General features: G+C 50.2%; 1 protein-coding gene across 8 annotated transcripts in view; it reads right to left on the reverse strand.

The window, feature by feature from the left end:
- The window catches only part of Sema4d (semaphorin 4D), a 103,774-nt gene that overhangs the window by 11,847 nt on the left and 76,289 nt on the right, over positions 1–15,638 (reverse strand). For 5 of the 8 annotated variants that reach the window (XM_085699516.2, XM_085699513.2, XM_048447887.3 and 2 more), the window contains 6 exons: positions 15,460–15,616; positions 14,191–14,413; positions 12,920–13,035; positions 9,478–9,650; positions 9,358–9,401; positions 5,632–7,907 (listed from right to left, as the gene is read on the reverse strand). In XM_085699516.2, the coding sequence (XP_085555642.2) occupies positions 6,982–7,907; positions 9,358–9,401; positions 9,478–9,650; positions 12,920–13,035; positions 14,191–14,413; positions 15,460–15,616 (1,639 nt within the window). In that variant the 3' untranslated portion in view covers positions 5,632–6,981. Of the gene's footprint in view, positions 1–5,230; positions 5,438–5,631; positions 7,908–9,357; positions 9,402–9,477; positions 9,651–12,919; positions 13,036–14,190; positions 14,414–15,459; positions 15,617–15,638 lie in introns of those variants that run through there. The other 3 variants (XM_085699519.2, XM_085699517.2, XM_085699518.2) reach the window with 3 other exon arrangements.

Raw genomic sequence — 15,638 nt, forward strand, 5'->3', positions numbered from 1 at the left:
CTCAAAGACAGTTGATGCTCTCTGCTTTCATCGTCTGCCTTTAGGATGAACAAGCAAACTGAAGCAGCAGGCAGTCTGGACCCTGAGCGAACTCTGGGAAGTAGTAAAAGGCACCCAACCCTGAAGAACCAGAACCAGAAGAGGTCCAATGACTGAGTCATGGATACTGGATTAGGGGAGATCACTTTCTGGTGTGCCCATATCCTCCTTGAGAAAGGAAGACACCAAGGACCCGATTTCCTCCACCCACCTGGCTGCCCATAGTGTTCTTCAGGAAGAGACAGGGAGGGACCCAAAGAGTCTCTGTGAGCCCAGAACCTGAGCTGCCCAGACAGCAGGAGGCCCAGAGAGGAAGCTTTGGTAGTCCCTACCACCCAATTCCTTAGCTCTTTTAGAAGGCCCCACTCATTCCATAGCTTCCAGTGAAGCTAACGGGCTAGCTGAAAGGATCCCAGACATGCTGGTGCTCGGCCTGGAGCCTTGCTTGGTAAAAGGTTTTGTTTATGCCATTAGTAAAAGACCTAAAATTAATATCTTAGATTACCAGGGTGGGCAAAGGTATGTGCCCTGTGGTATGCTGTGAGTGCCTATAGTGGTTGCCATTTGTATGGTGGGTAAGCTGTTTATGTCTATTTTCGTGGCTGTGTAGGGGTGTACACATGGCATTGACTTGATGTGGGATTTCCCTCTGTATGCTGTGATTACCATTAATGAATAAAGAAACTGCTTTGGACTTATAGCAAGGCAGATCTTAGCTAGGCAGGAAAAACTAAACTGAATGCTGGGAGAAAGAAGGCGGAGTCAGGAGACGCCATGTAGCCCCACAGGAGACAGATGCTAGGAACTTTAGCCAGTAAGCCACAGCCATGTGGTGATACACAGATTACTAAAAATGGGTTAAATTAAGATATAAAGTTAGCCAGTAAGAAGAAGCTAGAGATAAGGGTCCAAGCAGTGATTTCTGTATTATTTTGGGTCTGAGCTGCCAGGCAGTCAGGAAACGAACAAGTAACCCTCCTTCAACATTGACTGGTACTTTCCAGTGTGGGTGATTTGTGGTGTTGGTGTTTTATGTTGCTGTATGCTATGTGGTGTGTCTGTGTGTATGTGGTATTTGTGTGATGGATGTGGTGTTTATTTGACTGAGTAAATACTATGTACATGTATGTGTAGCATGGTATGTAGTTTGGGGTATGTGTATTGTATGCATGGCGTGGTGTAAGTAGGATGTATGGCATATGTGATGTGGTATTTGTGGTGTGGTTTGGTACTTGTAGTGTGGTGTGGTTTATGTGGTATGTGTGGTGTGGTGTAGTAGATGGGATGTGGTCTACATGGTGTGGTATATGTGGTGTGTATTCTATATATGGTTTATATGAGTATATATGATGTGATGCAGTATTGGTGATGTGTATGGAGTGTGGTGTATGTGGGATGTGGAGTGTGTTGTGGCATGGCATATGTGGTGTGTGTGGTATGGTAAATGGTGTGCCTGTGCCAACCCACGGCAGCCGGCAGCAGGACAGAATAAACATGAACCTACCAGTTACATCAAGACACCTGGGAAGCAATAGAAGTGCAACGTGGGGCAATACAGTAGCTCCAGTCCCTCAGGAACCCGGCTGTGTCTACACAGGGTTGTGTCAGTGCTGTGCTGGCCCACACAGACTCAGACTATAAAGGCACCAGGAAGGCAGTGCCAGGTCCTACGAGCTCTAGGCTGTGGGCAGCCTGACCTTCCCAGCACCCATGCTTGGCAGCTCTGGTGTCTTCTGATGCAACCTGCCCTGGTCATCTCACTTATGGCAGCAGGGGGTGTCTCAAAGCATCTCAGACCCTGTGACATACTCACCCAATCCAGATGACCAGGAAGCCCTGGGAGGGAGCAGGGGCAGAAGACTAGCCCTGAGTGCAAGTCTAACTATCTGACCCCGATCAACCCTCTGGAGGGGAGAGACTCCCCAAGATAGCTCAGGGTAATCAGCAGAGTCAGTGTGAGCACCAGGACACAAGCCAAGGACCTGAAGATTCCCTATCCACCCTCTCTTTAAGTCTCGTGTTCTAAAAACAGCTTGCCAGGCCTTTAATCAGCCAGCCCCAAAGCCACTTAGAGCAACCATCAGACAAACAGCTGCTTTAGGAAGGAGAAAAACCCAGGTCACGGCTCCTGACCTGCCCTGCTCTGCCCTGGGCTGTAGGATGAGGCTGTGGTTGGGCTGGGAGAGGCAACCGCAGTCTCACCTGGCACAGCTGCCTTTGCCTCCTCAGCAGCCACCAGAAACAGAACCCAAACACACACTGCTTCTTGTAGAAAAGTTGCAGCAAGTTCAGTTCGAAGCCCCCATGAGCCTCTGCTTTAGACAGAGCTGTGTGCAGACCCAGGCCCAACCCTGCCCGCTGCTCAGGGACAGCAGAGGCCCGTGCGCGTTCACACCACCAAAGCCCACCTGGCCATAACCAGCCAAGCACAGCACCAAAGCTTGCAGTGCCTTCCCGTGAGCTGCCTTGCCTCGGTAGAGGACAGGGCAGGAAAGAAAGGCCCCAGAGGTGGTCAGTTTATGCAAAGAACAAGAGAAAGAGGGCAAGGGAGGGAATTTGGTCCTGTATCTGCTCAAGTCACATACACATACACACACACACACACATGTTGTATGGATATGTATGAGTGCATGTGTGTGTTATGTGCACCTGGAGGCCTGAGTTATCAGGAATCATCCTCACTTCTCCACCTGAATCACAGACAGGGTCTCTCAATCAAACCCAGAGCACAGCTGCTTGGCTAGTGTTGCCAGGCAGGAAGGATGCTCTGGGGATCCCGTCTCCACTTTCTGAGGTTGGAATCACAGATGGGTTCTGGGGATGAGAACCCTGGTCCTTATGATTTCACTACAAGTACTTTAACCACTGAGCCATCTCCCCAGCACATGCTCAGTCCATTCTGAGGAGATGGAAAAGGAGAGTGCTCCTTCCCAATTCAGTTCTCAGGTACACTCTGCACTCTTCTGGTCCCTGCGGTCCCCAGCTATGGTTGCCCAGTCCCTGGTCTCTAGTGTTCCCTGAAGTCTGGCCACAAGGAGCTGATGAAAGTGTATAAAGAACACATCTCCAGCCCCTCACGGTAGCTCTGAGGTGGTGAGGGCAGCTCTGAGGTGGTGGCTGGCAGGAGCAGATGTAGGTCATGCAGGCCCAGCCTCAGAGGTACTGTGTAATGATCCTTCTGGACACTGTAAAGATCTGCTGCTCTCAGAGCTGGAGAGATGGTTTGGAGGTCAAGGGCACTGGCTGCTCTTCCAAAGGTCCTGAGTTCAATTCCCAGCAACCACATGGTGGCTCACAACCATCTCTAATGAGATCTGGCCTGTTCTGGCCTGCAGGGATACATGCATATATTCTGTATTACATATATAGAATACTGTATATATAATAAATAAACCTTTAAAAAAAGATATACTGCTCTCATTGTTAATAAAAAGCTGATTGGCCGATGGCTAAGCAGAATTTTGGGGGCAGAGAGAATGTTGGGAAGAAGAGAAGCAGAGTCTTGGGGATTGAAAAGAGAGGCCATGATGTAAACGAGCCTCGGGCAGCACAAAGATGAAAAGAAATGGGTTAATTTAAGTCGTAAGAGCTAGCTAAAATCAGTTAAGTCTCTATGTGGTTACTAGGGAGCAGCTAGTAGGCTGGCAGGACGGAGCTGATCGGCAGTCTAATGAAAAACTCCGCCAACACAGAGTTGGCCACGTGGGTTAACACAGTTCCATTGCCCTACTGCCAACTTGGTGGCTTCCGACAGCTCTGTCTCTGGAGAAGTCAAACCTTCCTGTCTCACTCCTATCTTTCCCATGACCTGAGTAAGCAGCTCCCTGCTTAGATTCCTCGTGTTCAGATGCCTGGTATAGTTTCTGTACATTTAACAGTGAAGTCTATCTTCCTCAAGGCCCCAGCCATTCACTCTCTCCCAAGCCTGAGGACCAGTGGCACATCTCCACTGATGAAGTCACAGCACTCAGGTCCACAGCAAACTCTACCCTCTTTGTCAACTACAGCCTCGATGGGGCCACCAGCCAATGGCATGTTATATTCGCAGCACAGGACCCAGGCTACAGGATCCTAGAGCTAATTTAACAACACAAGTGGCACTTTCAAGTTTCTCATAGCTTTGATAACTAAAAAACAATTTTAAGACAAACCAGACTTGCTCTTCCTTGCAACTAACTCCATTCCTCACCTCTGTACAAAGGCCAAAGCCCACAGGTAGAGACAGGGGCACTGCGTGTTCCTGAGCTAAAGCATGGTTTGGGTAAACTACCATCTGCCGAGAGTACACATCCCTGGGCAGTATTACCCAGTATAGGGAGAAACGCTCACCTTATGGTTTTTATGCCGTATATATGTATTTACTTGTTTTGCCACTCCTGAGACCTTCTACATGCCAGTCACATTCTACCATTCTATCCCTATCCCTATTTCAAAATTCCCAAGACAGGGTCCCACTAAGCTGCCCAGGCTGACCTTGAATTCCCTCCATAACCCAGATTAGCAAAGTGCGGCCTGTAGGCTACATCTGGCTCTTGGTTGTCCCACAGGTCCAGTTTTCTGATATAAAACAGTGCCTACGCCATACCTACGGCCGTGACTACGTAATAGCAGCCTACAAGCCCAAAAGATCTAATCCTGTATCTTTATGGCAAAAAGCTGGATGACCCCCGCTGTAGCCTAGCAACAGCTTCATATTGTAGACAGTTCATCGGAGAATCAACTGCTGTGGGATAATGCTTTTGTACACAGTAAAGATTTGTCACTTGTATTGGTTTAATAAAATGCTGATTGGCCAGCAGCCAGGTAGGAAGTATAGATTGAAAGTACAGACTAGGAAAATTCTGGGAAGAGGAAAGACCAGACACAGTTGTCACCCAGATGCAGAGGAAGCAAGATGAGAATGCTGCACTGAGAAAAGGAACCAAGTCATGTGGCTAAACACAGATAAGAATTATGCGTTAATTTAAGTTGTTAAGAGATAGTTAATAAGAAGCCTAAGCTAATATGTCAAACAGTTTATAATTAATATAAGCCTCTGTGTGTTTCTCTGGGACTGAACAGGACCAGGCAGGACAGAAACTTCCATCTACAAATATCAACAGGGCTGAAAGTATAGACGCTGAACCAAGCCAAGGTAAGGCTAAGTGGTAAGCAGTAAGGGACAGTATGGACACTTGGGCCCTCAACTTACCTGTGGCCTGGCAGAAGAGGTAGAAGGTCCCCAGCGCCTGCACCTGCTGTGCCTGGTCACTCAGGAAGGGTGGCAGCAAGGTAACCCGCTTACGGCTGCTGGGCCCTGAGGCCAAGGCTGGCCAAGGACTTCTGGGAGAAGACGAGTCAGGGCCCAGACAGGATAGAGAGGAGGAGCCGGGAAGAGGAAAGGACTTAGGAGATGAGGCTGTGAGGACAGAAAAGAAGGCACTGAGGAATGAGGAAGAAGTCATCAGAACAAGTCCCATGCCGGAGAAGGTAAAGCAAGAAACAGACACTTAGGGATGAGAAAAGAAAAGCACCCGGGGCCGAACCCCACCCAGAGCCATCACCCGGGGACAGGAGGCCCGCACAGCCTCCACCAAGGAGAGGCTGGCCCAGTCAACGATAAAGCTTCTGGTTTATTTGGGTACTTTTCAAATGTATACAGTTCAAAGTAGAAAAATAAAAACAAAGTAAATCTTATAAACACAAATGTTTACACCGAACAATGAGACCACCGCATGCTGAAGATGAGCGTCTACCCGGCACAGGCAATCCAGGGTTCACCACTCTCCTCATGGAATGAGTGTTCCACACACACTGAGTGAGAAACAAATGCTAGGCTCATACCGCCCAGTAACATCCCGAAAGACACTGGCAGAAGTCACGCTGCAGCAGCGGCCGCCACACGGGATGCTGTGGTCACTGTCCCAGGGCTGGGGGCCCAACTACCAGATCCATTTCTGTCTTGTCTTGCGTGGACAGTCAAGGCGGAAGTCCAAGGGCAGGGATGTGAGATGTAATGGAGGAGAGACAGGAAGTGATCAAGAACCAAGGTTGTCCTCATGAAGGTGCCATCCACTAGGGCAGCAGCGGGGCCATCGGGGTACTAACCCTCCTCCCCTCACAGGACCAGCTCAATTGCCACTCAGAGCCACTGGGCCACCTGCCCTTACTCAAAACCCACCTTGTAGATGTATGGCAGGGAAAAAAAAAGCACAGAAAGACAATCTTGGAAAATGGTACTTCCTTCAAAATGTGTAAGATTAAAAGACAAAACAAAACAAAACAAAACAAAACAAAAACCCACCAAAATAAAAGGGTGAGTGAGTCCGAGAGACAGTTTCAGGCCTACATTCCTAACAGCAGGAAAGAATGCATTTAGCAAAAATAAGTCTATCCCTGAGAATCTTAAGCGACATAAGCCATATTTTATCTCCATATATAACAAAAATCTAGAAAATGCTCATCTTCTCACGAATATTAAAACATCTCCTTCAGTAATTAAAAAAAAATGACCTAAGACATCAACAAAATCAGAACAAAAATCCTAAAAAATAATTAAGTGAAAGAAAGAGTCCGTGCCAATCTGGACAGCAGGTAATACGTTACCAATCTGATAAACTAAAAGGTCATTTCCAATCTGGAATTAAATTATCTTTTAGAGGCTGCTACGAGTAGGGGAAGAGGAAGGTTTACTCTGCTCGGCCCACAGAGGTGGCCATCGCTCCCCCAGTACACAAAGGGCTCAGGTTCATCTTAAATAAGCGCTCCGACGACTGCAGGACTTGAGGCTGGAATAGATACTTGTTTCCCGAAAGGACAAAGAGGGACAAGTCACAGACTCAACCCAAGAGAAAAGAGACAAAGGACTGAGGCTGGCACACGATGACAAGACTCGGCTACTGAATGGGCTCAACACGACACTCTCCACGAAGACTGCGGGACGCGGCCAGGGGCACACCGGCGTCAGTCCCCATCAGCATCCGAGTCTGCAAACTTTAGTTCACATTTGACATCGAACGGTTTGTCCCTGGCGGAGAGGTCATCGATCCGCTGGGAGTCCTCACGGTCTGTGGGCACTTTGCTGGTGATGGTGTCCTGTTCGGTTTCATAGCCAGTGTCCAGGGCTGGCTTGGGCTGGTCGCCATTCTGCTGTGAGAAGCTCGCAGGCTCCACCAGCGTCTCCTTCACACTCTGCTCCAGGTCAGAGAAATCTGACTTGGGCTTCTTCTTCCCAAGAAGCATGGCTGAGCGGAATTTTAAGCACTGTCCGGGCAGGTAGCCCTTGTAACAGTTGTAGAAAAAGAGACAGAGGAAGAGGACAAAGATGAACAGCAGGAGAGACATGAGCAGGCGGTTGTCACTGGACTTAAGATACACTGTCTTCTCCGAGTGAAGCTGGGGGACCGTGTTGATGACCATTTTTGGTTCACAGGATGTGCCGGTGTTGGAGGACTTGGGAGGTAGGGTAGCGGCCCTGGGGGAGGTTGACCACAGAGCTGGGGTAGAGGGAGAGGACCCCTGGGTAGATGCCACCGGCATTTTGGAAGTGATCCTACTACCTTCTGTCTGAACAGCCTGGGAGGCAGGCGACGTGGGGGTCTGAGAAACCACCTTTACTTCCAGGACGTGCTTGGCAAGCAGCCGGGAGACTGTGTTATTCTTCACCCTTTCCTCCGACAGGCACTGGTACACGCCGCTGTCCCCCTCTGACAGGTTGAAGATGAGCAGGTGTTTCCTGCCCACAAAGCCATACTTGGGACTCACAGCCTGCAGCTCGCCGTTCTGGAACTTCCACACGACCCGAGCCAGGTTGGACTTTTGGAAGCATTTGAGTTCGGCTATGCCGCCGTGCTTGAAAAAATGCTGATGGGAACTTTCTTTACTCTTATCTGGAACATCAAAATAAACGTGCTCAGCATCAACAACTCCGTCTGACGACTCAACTGCTCTCAAAAACAGGTTAATACCCACAGGACGACAGAGAGATTCACCCACTGGAGCCAGATGGAATCTTCAGGACCAAGACAAAGATATCCGAGACCCGGCAGCAGCCCCCAGAAATGAAGTATTCGGTGACAGCTCTGAGAAGTCCCTATTCTCACTCTGTCCCTGGAGAAAGCACAGCAGGCTAGAGGGCTGTGCACTGGTCAGCTCCTCCACCTGCAATAGTACTTAGGGTCAGCTGCCAAATGGTCTTCTAATGGCTGAGGTAGGCCAGCCAGCAACCAGGGACCCTCTTCTTACATGTCTGTGACATGGCTGGTGAGGGAAAGGGGGCACAGGGCTTGGGACCATCTGACCTCATGTGCTAGGAAGGCAGATTAGAATCCCTGTGAGATACTGTGTCTACCTCTGGTCACGGCTATTCCCCAATGGCCAGCCATCAGTAGTGGAACCCCCAAGAGGACAGGAACTAATTATAGGTGTGTCTTTTGTTGGAAATACCAGAGACGGGAAAAAGTGTGGGGTTGGGAATATTTGCATATATAAAATGAGTCAGATATTTTTGGAAGGGAACCAAAATCTAAATATGAAATTTCATTTGTACTACAGTGACAACACCTTATACATATAGCCTGAAGGGAATTTTGTACAATTTTCTGTGTGCGAGTGTGTGTTCATATATAGAGGCCAGAAGTCTACCAAGTATCATTCATCCCTCAGGTAACAGTTATCTTCCTTTTTCTTTTCTTTTCTTTTTCTTTTTGAGTCTATCATTTGTCTGATACTTGCTAAGCCAGCTAGGCTGTCTGGGGCCAGCAAGTTTCAGGGATCCACCTGTCCTGCCCTCCTTAGGTTTGGGCTCACAGGCACAAACCACCATGGCCAGCTGTTTTACAATGGGTTCTGGGATCGAAGTCAGGTTCTACAAATAGCCATCTCCCTAGCCTTAAAATACTTTAAATGACATTTTACACATGAAACTACCATTCTAGTGTAAGATTTTCTCCTTGAAGTATGACCCTGCACCAAATGTTCTCGAATCACTGTTGTTCAATTCGGGCTGTTTGGCCATACCCAAGGGGTCCTTCTTCTCATTCTTAACAATCTCAGGTTTTGTTTAAAGAGCCCAGCTAAGCAGAAGAGCTGGGTGTGGGGCAGGACATGCTTTCCAGTGACCCGATACACCTCCTTGTGTGGCTTCAAACACTCTTGCTGGAATCACAGGGACAGAGACAGACCACAGGTGCACCACAAGGAGAGGTCACAGGCCTGCTGCAAGCCGCCTGACCTCTGTTCAGGGAGGAGAATGGAAAACAAAACGCACACGAGCGGCGTGGAATGGAAACACCAGGAACTTTGGCATCCTGAGCAGGAAGGCAAAGGAGGGCCACTCACCCAGGCACAAGGACGTGTCACCATTCATCTCCTGAATCCAGGCCCTGGAAGACAACAGGCACCCATTACTCTCCAGCCCGTCCTCGGGGCACATACACACAGTCCCGTCTGTACTCATACCTGCTGGAGCCCACGGCCTGGTGCAAGGTAACACAGGCCTTGGCATCCGAGTTCCAGGCACAGTAGGGGTCCCGCGCCAGCACACAATCCTCACAGCTACCGTGCTTTCCGCAGAAGGCCAGGGGAGCCTGGACCACTCCCGAGTTGGAGCCAGCATAGACAAACCTCTTCCCCTGTGTGTGGGAGACAAACAGCAGGTGTAAGGAGGACTAGACACTGGTGGGCTTGCCAGGTTCTCTACCAACCCCGGGGAAGGCACGGTGCACTCAAACACTGCAGGGAGGGAAGGGCTCCCTGGCTCAGAACAAGCCACAAGGCCTGACCACCAAGACCTAAAGGAGAGTTTCCTGATTAGTTTATTGTCAACTTGGCACACCTGGGAAGAGGGAACTGGAATTGAGAAACTGCTATATCAGATTGGCCTGTGGATACACCTACGGGCCATTTTCTTATTTGCTAATTAATATAGGCGGGTTCAGCCTGCTGTGGGTGATGCCACCCTTGGGCAGGTAGTGCTGGGCTTTATAAGACAGTAGCGAAGCAGAAGCCAGAGGGCAAGCCCATAAGCAGCTTCCTCCATGGTGTTTGCCTCAGTTCCTGTCCCGGCTTCCCTTCCTGATGGACCTGGAAGGGAAGCTGAAACAAGCCTTGTCCTCCCCAGGCTGTTTCTGGTCAGGGTCGATTATTACAGCAACAGAAAAGCAAACTGAGAGAGAAATCTTGTATAAAAACATATAGGCAGGTGCACTGTGTCCCGAGAGGACTCAAACAGCACCCGAGGATCCATAGGGCCTAGGATCTGACATTACCCTTCGACATCGGGGCTGGACCTCAGGCTGAGGGCACTGGATTTTTGCATCAGCCTCTCTTCCGAGAAAGGACAACTTCTATCCCTATTTCCCCCGACTGAAAACACTCCCTCCTAGAGGGCAGAGGGAGGTTCACAAGACTCAGAAACTAAGGGAAACTTCAGAAGCTGGAAAGCTGTAAGATTCACAAGTCCCTCTTCCCCAAGGTTACGTAAGCACTAAGCAAACGCTGGCCTGGCGAGGGGAGAGACCTGTGGAGCTGCCGGCTAGCTGTGTAGAGAGCTCGACAGGTGCAGCTTCTGGGAACGCCACTTGTGCTAGAGTAGGTTGTTTGTGGACGCAGCTGCTGCCTCTGAGTCACCCACGCTCTTGTAAATAATCCCTCATTCATACCCTGTAGGTAACTCCCCCAAACTCACTGGTTCACTAAGCTAGATTAGTCCATCCGTGGTGCCCTCCCTGGGGTAAACAGACTTCCGTGTCTTGAGAAGCTCACAAAGCCCTCTGCAGCTGCCTCCCACTCCCAATCTGATACCATCATTGTTCTCCTGGACTTATGGTAGAGGATGCTGCACTACAGCTAGAAGCCAAAGGGCCCAGCCTTCAGAGGCCAGTCCTGTCTCCTGGCAGAAAGTACGCACCTGCACCTGTGATAAGGATGTCCTTATCACTCATCTCTGAATCCAGAATGTCAGTGTGATCACACCCATCGACATCGTGCAAAGAACAAACAGAAAGCCAGCAAATTTCACCCAGCAAGAGACACTGTCATGTGCTCTCTGTTTGCCTGTATTTGTGAGGGAGGAGTCACCAAAATCAGTTATGGTGCTGTAGTGTAGCCACACAGAGCTCAGTCCCTGCCAGGCACTGACTTCCAGGACAGGGACATGTCACGGCACTGGCTGCAGGCCACCTGGTGCTGGCAGAAGTCCAGCACACAGGTAAGTGGCTGATGGCCTCTTGGTATCTGTGGTGCTATCTCTCTAAAGGGAACTAAATCACAAACATGGGGCCCACAAATATGCAGTCCATAGGGAAAGGCAATGCCAGGCCACAGGGTTCAGAGCCAGCCAGGCATCAAAGACGAGGGTACGGGCAAGAAGATAGCACTGGCACCTAAAGCAAAAAGGGTGACCCAGGACCTATCTCACAGTGGATCACATCAGAGTCCCGGCAAGGACAGGGAGTACCTTTGGCAGGTAGGCATGAAGCAAGGCAGGTGGCAACTGTCAGCAGGAAGGTGCTGGCCCTGCTCCTGGTTTTCCCTGGGTCTTGTGCTGCTCAAACCCAGTCGTCCGCACCTATGAGGCTCATGTCCTCTTAACAGTCACATTCATGGAAAGCTTACAAACACAGAGATCACCTTATGAGGACCATACAGTGAGGCCCAGGAACACGTGGCAACACACAGCACAGCCGAGATCTGGGAGAGCCCACATTCTGTACCTTATTGCCCTGTCCTAGCTGAAATATGTGGTGGCCACCTCCTCCCACGGCCAGTGGACAAGGAACAGCAAGTTCCCAGGCCATTTCTATACAATCCACCAGCTAAAGGACTTTATACCTTTTTTATTTTTACAGTGGGGTCTCACTTGGCTCAGGCCAGCCTTGACTCCTGATACTCCTGCCTCCACCTGCCAAGGCCTGGGACTACAGGTGAGAAGCACCATGTCCCATTCAGGGGCTCTAAATAAATAAATAACTTATATGTAATTTATTTCTATATTATTTATATATCTATTATTTATTTATGTCTCTTCACAGCCCCCTCCCCCCAGCTCTGGCTGTCTTGGAAAACACTACGCATGCCAGACTGGCCTTGAACTCATAGAAATCCACCTGCCTCTCTGCCTCCAGAGTGCTGGGATTAAAGGCATGCACTACCATAACTGGCAGAGGTTTACATTCTTTTTTTTTTAAATTATTTATTTTATTATTGTGTATACAACATTCTGTCTGTATGTATGTCTGCAGGCCAGAAGAGGGCACCAGACCTCATTACAGATGATTGTGAGCCACCATGTGGTTGCTGGGAATTGAACTCAGGACCTTTGGAAGAGCAGGCAATGCTCTTAACCACTGAGCCATCTCTCCAGCCCCAGAGGTTTACATTCTTAATTGCTTGAGAATACATTTTAAAAATTAGTATTTTATGATATATGAAAACTTTAGGCGACACATAGTGTGGCGTCCACAGGCTGATTTGGCCATTGATGTGTTTCCATGGCTCGTGGGAGCCAGAGTACAAAGCTGAGCACCTGGGACTGAAGCTCTGGCCTGCCAAGCCTGTCAGAGACGTGCTGGGAGCTCCACAGGGTGAGCTGTTACCAATCAGCACACGTACCATGTCCCACAGCACAGCCCACATTCTCTCGGGCTCGAGGCACAAGGACGTGTTTCCCCAGGTTAGAGACAACCCAAAAGTGCCAGCTACCGGCTCTCGTGGCTTAGTATATTCAACCTCCTTGGCTCTGCCATGCCTCTTTCCCCAGCTATAGATCCTGTGGAAGAATGCTGTAAGAGTCCAAAGGCCAGCTCATCTAGGCCAGAGGCTGCCAAACCTTGAGACACCATCCCAGCCAGTCCTCACCGTGGAGAAGACAAGCACCCGGGCCCGCCCCAGACCACATTACCTTCTTTGACGACAGCAGCAGAGTCTGGACCGGCTCATAGTCTTGGAAGAGCTGGGTCTCCTCGACAACGTGCACCTCTTTCCCAAGGATGACTGCTTTATGTAGAGCTCCCCGGTCTGCAAGGTCGAAACCCAGGTCAGCAAGGAGGGAAATGCTTGTTTTAAGGGTCAACTTACTGCAACCTAAAATCACCTGGAAAGAGCCTCGGCAGAGGAACTGTCTAGATCAGGTTGGCCTGTAGCAATGTTTGTGGAGGGCTGTCTTGATTGTTGACTGACATGGGGAGACCTCACCCACTCTGACGGCACTGCCCCCACAACAGGTAGTCCTGGGCTATGTAAGTGAGGGAAGCTAGCTAGGTAAGCATAGGCAACCCGGCAAGCAGGCCGCATGGGTGCATTCATTTCTCTGTGCTCTTGACTGTAAGTGCGCTGTGACGAGCTGCTGAAGTTACCAGCTGACTTCCCGAAATGACGGACTATCACGAAACACACACACTTCTTTTAAGTTGCTTTCGGCCAGAGCGACACGAGAGGAGACGCCAACCTTGACGGCGACCACTCACACTTCTGTATACTCAAGTCATTCCCTCACCAAGGCGCTCAGAAGAGGGTGCCTTGCTTTAGAAGGGGAGAGCGGCACTTGGTAAAATAATCAGGAGCTCAAGTTACAAGAACTCCAGTTTTCCCACAAAGCATCACCCCCACCCCAGGGTGGATGCCACTGACCTTCACCAGTAAGGTCACATCCTGACACGGGAGTCTGTTAGCTGCAAGGTGGCTGTTGCACTCCACCCACCGGCCCTTGGGGCGAGGTTAGGGGCCCAGACAGGCAGGTGGAAGCAAAATGCTCAAGTCATCTGGGAAGTGGGCCCTGGGGTGCTGCCAGCTGCTAAGCTCCAACTCTTCACCCCCATCACCAAAGACTTGTCTGGAGTTGTGCCGCCTCCTAAGGCTAATCAGGGCAGAATGGAGCCTGGCTCCTCCTAGACGGGGGCAGGGTCTCCCACTACCAATGAGGAAATACCAGGCCAATCCCACTGGTTCCATGACAACGGGGGACTACTTTGTCCCACTCCAGCCCAGGTTCAGGCCAGGACTTGCATACACAACAAGTGCCCCAGGTGCTTGCTGATAGTCACAGAAACTCAGAATCCCAGGTGCAGGGATGTCTTAGAAATCCCTTCATGCTGTCCCAAACCTCTCAGGCGCCTGGAGATACCAGATCTGCCCACAAATGACCAAGTGAATTTCCCAGTCCCAGGAACCCACCTGTGCTGATAAACATGACGTCGTAGAAGGTCCCATCCAAGGCCTGGGTCCTGTCTACCACTATCTGGGTGTAGTTTACATCTGTCTTTATTAGCTTGGGCCTGTTGTCTATCGGGGTCACCGAGTCGTCCATCAGAGGGTGGTCTTTTACAAATTGCAGCGTCTTGTCTGGAAGATTCAGAGAGCTGGTGTAGTTGGCGGCCCGAGCCTCACTGTCGATGCACTGTGGGCAAAAGCACCGTGAAGACATGCCCCCCTTAGCTCCAAGGAACACAGAAGAGAGGCCGCATCAGCAGTCCTGAGGGCCACAGTCACACCTCCAAAGAGGAAGAGGGGCTGAGGTGACCTCCCTGGGGACAGGAGCAGTGGTTTTAAGGCACGGTCACATGACATAATTGTCTTAGATCAGCAGAGGAATTAGGTGTCAATGAAAACACTCAGCAAACCTCCCCAATTAAAAACACTCGTCTCATAGTTTCCCTGTGAGAAGAGAGCATGCTAAATATTGTTTAACACGCACACATGCGCGCGTGTGCACACAAAAACACACACACGAGAGAGAGAGAGAGAGAGAGAGAGAGAGAGAGAGAGAGAGAGATAGGGAGGAGAGAGAGAACTAAATTCTAAGTAGCACAAAAGGAAAAAGGGCTAGAATTTTTTTTTTTTTTGGTCCCTGCTCCTTAGCCACGTTTCAGTGAACACTGTACGCACACCAGAATAACCGGAGTGGGAGGGGGGCACCCACAGAGAAGCTGGTCCTGGGGAGAGCTTCAAGAGCCAGATAGGGCACTATCTAAAAGCCACCCCCACACACCCATTCACCACATGGCGACAATGTGCAGGCAACCCTAGAATTTTCTTTGCTTTTAATTTACTATATTTAGGAGGCCAGAATGTGACGCCTGTTGTCTAACGGACAGGCTGCCTCAGGAGACAGCCTAGGCTCTGCTGACAAACGAGGTTTCTTTGTAGAAATCGGGTAATCGAGTGAGCCTGCCATTGCGCAATGTCAATTTCTCAAAAGAACCCAGGCCGGTGGTACTCTCTCATTTGGGCAGCATGTGGTGAGCCCTGCTCGCGTGGAAGAGATCAGAAAAGGAATACGCTTCACTCTTCACCCCCAGGCCCGGCAGCCACTTGGCCCCAGTGCAGAGACTCCTGTTGCCATGCAACCGGCTGCAAGGAAGCTCGGGAATCTGCGGTCTCATGCTTGGGGCCAGAGACCCAAAGGGAAGATAAGCCCTCCCTGGAGCCTGGGACCCTGCTTACCGCTCCAGGCCGGGGAGTGGGCACCGGGCCATTGTAGCGCACCCACTTGGTGTGAGATTGCTCCACCGTGGCACTCTGCATGTATTTTCCACGGGAGAAGACTGCCTCCACCGTGGCCAGCGAATAGGCACAAACTGCTGACAGACCCACATTGTTCCTGTGACGGGAAACCATGAGTG

The sequence above is a fragment of the Myodes glareolus genome, chromosome 14, assembly GCF_982192425.1.
Source record: "Myodes glareolus chromosome 14, mMyoGla1.1, whole genome shotgun sequence".
In the NCBI taxonomy this organism is placed as follows: domain Eukaryota; kingdom Metazoa; phylum Chordata; class Mammalia; order Rodentia; family Cricetidae; genus Myodes; species Myodes glareolus.